The following is a 9,227-nucleotide window of genomic DNA, read 5'->3' on the forward strand; positions in this document are numbered from 1 at the left end:
TATGAAAAAGTTGTTGGCGTTTTGAGTCAGGTATGTCTGTGCAGTCCGAATCTGAATCCAGAACGTGAGAGACTTGGACTCTATCTTCTCTTGGCCCAAAAGTGACGTGAGAGGACTTTTTGAACACAACCTAAACTTCTCCTTTTCCCTTATCTTCATATGTGGATTGTACAAATGTCCCATACACCTATAATTAGACAAAACACAAAAGTGTGTGAAGTATTTTTGTTCTGGATAACATAAATAGATTATTGAATAGTTTGCATTAGAAATCACCTGACAAATATGCATGTATGCAATATTTTTGGTCGTATCCAAGGTAGTCATGTCCTCATCATGCGTGTTGTGATTATCTAATAGACGGTGGGGAAGCTGACTGTCCTAGGGAGAGAGGAGAGGGAGGTCTGGGAAGGAGAAATGAGTCGGCACCGCCATGTGGCGATTTGTTTGCCAACTTGGCACTGATAGACTGACCGCACCAATCAGAAACTTTTGTCAATGTGTCATTAGACAACTACCAGTGCGATTCACAATGCTCTGCCCCTGAACTGCTAGTTTTTTGATTAAAAAAAATCTCAAAAGTGGTATTCCGTTAACCAAGCCCCAAATGTGGTAGTTTCATGTAATTTACTCAAGAACACAAGGGTAGCCATCAAATGGTAGTGTCCTCTTGGTGTTTTGTTTCCCAGTTATTATTGGTTGCCCACTAAACCTTCATAGTTTGAAATTGTAGGTGGAGTACTATTTCAGTGATATAAACCTGGCCACTACGGAACATCTGATGAGATTTATTAGCAAGGATCCTCAGGGATATGGTGAGTTGCATATCTATACCTGGATCTACCTTTTTTGGTAACTTGGGATATATATTTAGATGGATCTGTTGATGTGTTTGTGTCAGTAGTCTGTTGCTTCAAATCCAGTCACAGTATTGGGAGTAGACATTTTTCATGGAAGATTTACGACAGCATTATATTCATCTTGCTGCTTCGCTTTGCCAGAAACAGTAGTCAACATGTTTCTTCTATGTAGACATGCTTTCTCTTAGATACGCTGATTCATATTGGCTGCACTATAACGATGTGTTTTTCATTTGCTTAACTTACTTGGTAAGCATAATTTGTCATAAGGTATGTCTTGCATCTTTGGTCCAAATCATACGGATATGTTATTTAGGATCTTCCAACTGACATTATGTGGGGGATATCGGGTGAGTAACATGTTCTTTCACTGAATGCAGTGCCAATATCAGTTATTGCTGGCTTCAAGAAAATAAAAGCTTTAGTGCATAATAACCCAATGCTTGCTGCAGCTCTTCGTACCTCGTCAAAACTTGTAAGTTTATCCAATCCCCATTCTACAAAGATACATACAGGTTGTTTTTAGCAATGTCTTCTCTTTCATTAGAGAGGAGTAAAATATCAGCAACTATTTACTTACATTCTTAGCATATATAGTACATTCATGTAATTGCTTAAAACCTTTACATCGTAGGTTGTTAGTGGTGATGGAAAAAGAGTAAAACGCCGACATCCATTTACTGAATCTGATATGCAGGAGTTCCAGGTATTCATGAATGTTTCTGCATTCATATGTTGTTCCATTTTGTAATATTAGATAATGGACGCCGATTCATTTGGCTCACTCTCTCTTGTAGTCCCGAATTGTAGTGGCAGAAAATCTTCCTGGTGATCCTTCTTACCAAAATCTTATGAAGATCTTTTCAGCTGTTGGCAGGTATGTGTCATTACAACATGCAACCCCCATCCCCACACCCTGAAAAAGAACAGTAGAAATACTAACATATGTACTAAGAAATTTTTTCATGTTTCAGTGTGAGAACAATTCGTACTTGCTATCCTCAGACTCCAAATGGTCCTGGTCCTGCTACTAATAGATCTGCCAAGCTAGATATGCTGTTTGCCAACAAGGTAATCGTGATTTCAGTGCTTTTTAATAATGTTGTGGGGAATCGAGCATTATTACCTTGCAGGTTCTTATGATTTTATTCCTAATGCATAAGCTTTGGTCTTCATTTCTGTTCTATAACTTCAGGTCCTGATTTAATACCAAATAATTAACACTCAAGTGTACATTAGGATGGAGATTTGACCCTTGCATCTAGGACTGTTCTAACATTTTTTGCATTGGCTCCAAATCGTGTAACAGATGGATGTGCCTATGTTTTGGGAACGTCGCAAAGCTCTCAACATTGCTCATTGCAACCATTTTGCTCTGTAGATGGGCCTACTGTAATGGCCAAAAAATAGTGTGACCTGAACTTGCCTTGTGGATCTGTGGAGCACAATAGTTACTAGATCATGTCTCCTTGTTGGCAGGGAGCTTATTAAAGGTTTTGAGGGTTGCTGTGTCCACAGTAAAAACTGTGTTAGTACTAACATGATCATTGCAATCATTTTGAGAATTGATTATGAATCTTCTGGTGCTATTTTGTTATCCAACCCCTACTAACACCTTTGTTACCATGAATATAACACCCCAGAACTCTGGGCACTATTGCTGCTATCAAAATCAGAATGCTTACCCCTTTGATAAAACAAAACAGGAATGCATCTAGGGAATAAACAAAATATAATTGATGCACAACAAGCACTGTCCTTATAATTATAACACAATAAAGTAACAACTTTTTGTGTAAGCATGACACACTATCTTCAGTTCTTGTCTGAAGTACTAAGGCCGGTTTCAGCAGTCTTTAACACAAGAATTGCGAGTCGAGCTAAGGTTGAGACTCATAGACTAATCGTGGCTAGTCTAGACTACTGCTGGACTAGTCGACATGGTACTATAGTACTCAACTTACAGTACTCAATTACTAAGGCCGGTTTCAACTGTCTCCCTTGTTATATTGTACGCCCTTTGTCTTAAAATAAGTGTATAGTTGAGACACCTATTTTGGGGCGGAGGGAGTACAATATAATAAGGGAGAGGAACACAGCAGCAGAGGAGGACAGCAAGGGAGGAACACAGCGGCAGAGGGGCAGATCCAGGGGAGGTGTAGAACCAATGGAGGTAGAGGAGCGGAATGCTCCTGACCACCGCTGGGGGTGGCGGTGGCCTGGTCCCAGGAGGCTGGAAAGCTAGGGTTGCATTTTACCCCTCCTGCGGGCTGCTGACTTATTGAAAGTGCTAGTTATTGACTAGAGGGGGTGAATAGGCTATTTTTATGATTGTCTTCGAAACATGCAATGTCTTCGAAGATGCGAAAGCAAAACAGTAATTAAACAGGATACATCGAAAGATAAACTACACTAGGTATGCTGGCATGTCAACACAATTGAAGTGAGAAGCGTAGACATACACAAACAAGGCAGCACAAAATGTAGATGAAGTTAATGTGAAGACAAAGATGTACATAGAGAGAAAGATCCGCAAATCTTGCCAAATTACTCGGGTAAGTCTTTAAGGAAGACTTCCAAACCTTCACAGACTTCGTTCACCGGCAATCCACAATGACTCTTGGATGCTCAGAACGCGATGCGACGCCTAACCGGCTGAAGATGACAGTCTTCAAGTGTAACAAGTCTTCGGTTCACGTGGAACAGAAAGGCTTCAGTGATGCTCAATCACTTCGGGCTCTGAGTGTTTTGGATTTATCCTCGCAAGGAATCTCTCTCAAAGGCTTTGGAGGTGGGTTGCTCTCAAATGACAACAGCCGTGTAATAAGTCGGAGCAGCCACCAACTAATGGTGGAGGGGGTGGGCTATTTATAGCCAGGAGGCAACCCGGCATGATATGACCGAAATGACCCTGGGTCATTGGCCAACCGACACGTGTCCAACGGTCAGTCGGATTTCAAACACATGCGGCAGCTTTACTTGAGTATACAATTATCTAAGTAGTTTTATCAATCACCAATACATATACGTACTTGAAGCTTAGCTCTGGAAGCACCTCCAAATCCTTTTTTTTTCTATATTATACCTCCAAATCTTTCATCAGGACACGTCGTTTTCTTCATAACTGTCTTTAAACATGTTCATATTGCATAATTTGTGTCAATGTATAAAACCTAGAAAAGAACCAAACAATTATTCCCTCTGTCCGTGTTTATTGGGCCTGAGAGCCAAAGCGCAAAGATCAAGGAAGAGCAATAAATCTCCTAAATTACCCCGTAATTGCCCTATTAATTAGGGATGCTAACCACCCCAACGCATGCATTGACTACGGCATGCATGTCCAATCAAATAGGACCGTGCGCTGCGTTCCATGGAGTGACTCGGGAAACCGGGGTATAACTGACTTGGTATTATATTGAGGACTTAAAAATAGGGACAATCTTTGGTGGCTCTTGGGCCCAATAAACCCGGACGAAGTATGTGGTTTACAGTTAATACAGTTGGCACACACGAGTACAAAAAAATACAGAATTGTTTTTGCAAATTGAGGAATCCCAGAACGCTCATGTTACATATTCTGATTCGTATTTCTTCCATGTGAGACCAGTGACCTCAGATCATCCCGGACTTATGTGCTGGAATAGCTTTGTTATGAGTTGAAGCAGCCTCAGCTACTATTCCTACTAAGGAGGAGTTGCCTTTTTCAATTCCCTCCCTTTTGCAGGGCTTAAAAGGAATGAGCTAGATCGCAGGTATTTGGATACGAGGTAGTAGCGAGGTCTAGTCGAAGCGGTGCGAAAGTGTACAAAGGCGAGTCTCACTTTAATGAGCCAAATACGAGTTTAGGTACTATGAATATAAGTGTCTCTGAAACCCATGAAATTGCATAAGTTGTCAGATATGTTAAAATCCTAGATATCTCTCAGCAGATAGATCTGTAGTAAAAAGGTTTAAAATGTCACTTACAATAGCCCTGATCAATCTAATCAAATGGACTAAAGACCTCCCTTTTGTTGTCAGGGATTGTTCTAGTTGCATTTACAACACTGGCCACAGAGTAATCTGGACAAACAGTGTCCATATGTTTCATTTGTATGGCCTCACAGATTCACAATACTAAGCCGTAAGATCTTCCAGTCCACCTAATGGGTCATACAGAATTTGACGTAGGCATCCAGAGGTCTCATTTGGTTGTTTCAATATAGTCAACAATTGAAAAAGGTGCAATATGTTTATTATTTGAAAATCTGTCATGTTCCCAATAGTTTTGTGTATACTTTTGTGTTTGCAGTAGTTCATATTCATTCCCTTGCTAACAAATTGTATTTTTCGTTGGAACTAGCTGCATGCTTTCGTGGAGTATGAGACTCATGAGGATGCTGAGAAGGCAGTATGTGTACTACATGATTTTGAATTCCGAAGCACAATGTTTGTGCTGTGTTTTGCCTTGATGTTGGTTGATTTGATGCAGATTCTGGAGCTGAATGATGAAAGGAACTGGAGAAATGGGCTTAGATCACGGCTGCTGAATACTTGCATGGTAGACACACATACTGGGATCGGCTATTCATATATTGTCTCTAGTTTACCACTGATATATTTAATGTTAATATGTGCACTTGTGTTTATCTGTCATATAATATATAAGTGATAAGCTGATATACTCGGTTAAAAGCTTCTTTAGATTGTGTGTACTTGTGCCCTAGTGCTTGTGTTCAAATCGGCCTCAGCAATTAGTTTTGCTTTTGCTGATATATATATATACAAAACGATAGTTTTGCTTTGCTTGCCAATGACTTACTATTGTGTCAACAACCTCGTCACCATCTGTAATCAACTGTTACAGTTTATGTTCTCTATTTGGGTATCAGTAGTGAACGTCAATATACTTGATGTTTGTTGTTTCACAAAATCAATGTGGTAACTTCTGCAAAAGAAGTATATCAAATATGTATGTCAGTATGTCATGGATTGCTATCTACTCCCTCTGATCCATAATAAGTGTGGTTTTAGTTCAAATTTGAACTAAAACCACGACACATGGGTTGCTATCTACTCCCTCCGATCCATAATAAGTGTCGTGGACTAAAACCACGACACTTATTATGGATTGGAGGGAGTAATTCCAATGTACTCCCTCCGCCCCATAATGTAAGACGCCTTTTGACTCTAGTGTAGTGTCAAAAAACGTCTTACATTATGGGACGGAGGGAGTAACTTATAAATATGATGTTTCGGCATTCAGTATTAATATTTTTTTGGTATGATTTGGGTGTAGACAAAGGGTCCAGTAAAAGGGAAAACGGGAGGGCATGAAGGTGATGGAAATGGTGAGGAAGACGTCTCCACTTCAAACCAATCAAATGAGAGACAGCTTGAAGGATCCTTTCAACTGTCAGATGTATTGCCAGAGCACCTGGTAAGAAATCTTGGTGTAATCTACTTGACACAGCACATGCTTATTTAAAATTAAGTCTCACTTGGATGTGAGGTAAAAGTGTGATCATCTAAACCCCAGAAATATTATTCTTCCAAACTTAGACGCCAGGAAGTCGGGATTATTGAATTTCAGTAACCTTACCACCCTGATATTGTGCAGTTTGATGAGAACAACAGTGACAAGCAAGGTCCAAAGCGTGGCAAAGGTCGTGGGCGTTGCGGTAAAGGCCGAGGCCGTGGCTACAATCAACTGAACAACAATCATCATCACATTCACAATGCCAGCAACCATCACCAGGTTATCAACAGTCGTGGCAGCCATCCAGTCGGGATACCACCGAACACCCAGCTTATCATGGTCGAGCAGCTACTACCTGTGGCAAACAAACAGCCTCCTGGCCCACGTATGCCTGATGGCACTCGTGGTTTCGCCATGGGCAGGGGGAAGCCATCATCAGCTTCTTGCACTGTCGAGCTTTAAACCCATTGCTATGCTCTCATGTTGATATAGATGGTTTCGAACCTAACCTGTTTCTTGCATGGATGTGTGCTTTGGTATTTTTGGACTCCTCGTTGTGGACCAATGGTTGATCTCTTGTACTTGAAAACTGGAGGTGTGCCGGTGTGTGTCACGCGGTTATTGTAGTTCTACCTTTTAGGGGTTTGCTATTTCGTTAGCAAGGTGGAAAAAAATGACTGAAAAAGAAGTTGAAGAGTGGAATTCTAGATCCTTGTCGAGACTTTCGTGGTATGTGACTTAAAATTAGAGACGAAACGTCGAAAGGAGGCGCAAAGTATCTTCCTGTATGCTGCAGGGCTGGGCACATGAGATCGCCCTAGCCAGCCGCCGCCTACCCAAAAGCTAGGGTTTCTCTCCCTCTTGTTGGTGCTTTTGCCGGCCCGCCCCGTCTCCTGTGGCCTTAGTGTCATGGGGGCGGAGTGGATCCTGGCCCTTGCCGGTGGGAGGGTTTTGTTTTAGATTTTTTTTTCAAGATTTGTTAGGGTTTGTGTCCTATTCAAAAAGATGAGATGGCGGGGTTTCCTCGCCTAGCCTTGTTTTGATGATGCGTCTAGCATCGTCGGTGCGTGTGGAGGTGTGTCTTTGGTGGATTTGATCAGATCAGTTCGTCGTTCGTCTTTGTCCATGTGTCTTCAAGTTGGATCCTTCTTATCTACAATCTTCATCGGCGGCGGTTGTTATTTTGGTGATGTAGCGACTAGACCTTAAACGGTCCAATCTTTGTGCTCAGGTGTCATCCCTGGATCAGTAGTGCTGACATCACACAGTACTTGAAGGATTTATAACAGAGAAGCAATCACACACTTATTACATCGAGTGTCTCAAAAGAGAACTTATTACAATAAATATGGCTTAAGGCCATCTAATAACGATAACATCGGAAGGCTTGGAAGATAAGTGAGTCCATCAACTCCAACGGCATCACTGAGTATAGAACCACGACCTAAAAATACCTTAATCGTCGTCTGAAAAGTCTGCAACATTAACGTTGCAGCCCGAAACGGGTCAGCACATGGAATATGCTGGCAATGTAACACATAGAGAGCAATGAAAGAAATAGGCTATACTATATGCATATCTGGCTGGTGGAAAGCTCGATGGTTACAGTTTTGCGTAAAGCCAATTTTTTCCTACTGCAACGGAATAGATTTTATTTAACTATCATGGTAGTTGTTAAACATTGAGAATGGTTGATAGCATTCTCAATCCCAATTAAGCATCATCATTAAACAAAACCCAACAAAATTAATTTTAGAGTAACATGTTGAGATTCACATGATAATCCAGGTACTAGATACTCAAGATGTCCATAACCGAGGATACGGCTAACCATGATTAGTTTATACACTCTGCAGAGGTTTGTGCACTTTTCCCCACAAGACTCGATCTCCTCCGTTGGGATTTTTTCACTACATGGTGTTTGAGAAACGGATGACCGAGACATAGTCTTTCAGAAGCGCTAGCACCTTACGATCGGGTAGACCGTTACACTTACTTTCCCCTACATCTGCTAGTCTACCATTGTAAGAGTTCGCACAACTTAGTCAACTATGCTAGAGCCCATAGTAGCTTGTGGCTGCACATGGAAGTTTCTACTATGAATAATCTCATGATCCCTTTGGGTCTGGGTGGCGGTCCAAAAGAAAACAGGCAATCGCTGGAATACCCAGGTGCCTCAATCCATCCAGATGTGTATTTAAGTTGCCACCTTAGATAAACCATTAATTTAACAATCTCACATCTGTCATGGATTCACTCACCCAATCCATGCCTACTAGCATAGCATGGCATAATAAGCAAACGTAGAAGTAACTCCCAAAGGTTTGATAATAACAGGTAATAGGTACTGCCTCAACTACTTCCCAAAGCCACAATTTAATTAGATCCTAAACAATGCAATGTGTGAGGATTGATCTAATGCAATAAAACTGGGTAGTAGGAGATATGATCAAAGTGTTACTTGCCTTGCTGATGATCCGCAAAACCTAACGATTCGAAGTAGCAAGCAGCGCACTCCGGGTACTCTATCGCAAACAAACAAGCATACAATAAGTACTCAACTAATGCACAGGTAAAACTCAAATAAGAGATCTAACCAGAAAGTTCAACTTAAGAACTCCGGTTGGCAAAAAGAATCAAATCGAACGAAGCAACGAAAGTCAAACGGCAAAAGAAATAAGCTTCGTTTACTATTCTGGATCTAGGGCAATTTTTACAGTGGCAAAAACTTGTTTGAGTTGGTTAAACGGAAAGAGGGTTTCGAGACGAAACTCCAGGCGCTTGAATCGCCTGATTCCGACAAACGAGCGAAAAATTAGACTAAAACAAAAAATGGAATGAATCGCGATCAGAAAAATCGCGGATTTAATCCGAGAAAAAGGGCGAACAGATTAAAGAACGAGCGTTCG

General features: G+C 41.2%; 1 protein-coding gene across 2 annotated transcripts; it reads left to right on the forward strand.

Annotated features, from left to right (window-relative positions):
- Nucleotides 1-733: 733 nt before the first annotated feature.
- LOC125508389 (la-related protein 6B-like) lies at nucleotides 734-7,020 on the forward strand (the record flags this gene model as incomplete). 2 transcript variants are annotated; one of them, XM_048673094.1, is given in 9 exon segments in its annotated part: nucleotides 734-815; nucleotides 1,241-1,335; nucleotides 1,495-1,566; nucleotides 1,658-1,737; nucleotides 1,835-1,931; nucleotides 5,203-5,250; nucleotides 5,332-5,400; nucleotides 6,139-6,279; nucleotides 6,460-7,020. In XM_048673094.1, coding segments are annotated over 9 exon segments (1,005 nt in total), but the record flags the coding sequence as incomplete, so codon positions are not given.
- Between the last annotated feature and the right edge of the window lie 2,207 nt (nucleotides 7,021-9,227).

The sequence above is a fragment of the Triticum urartu genome, chromosome 5, assembly GCF_003073215.2.
Source record: "Triticum urartu cultivar G1812 chromosome 5, Tu2.1, whole genome shotgun sequence".
Lineage (NCBI taxonomy): Eukaryota > Viridiplantae > Streptophyta > Magnoliopsida > Poales > Poaceae > Triticum > Triticum urartu.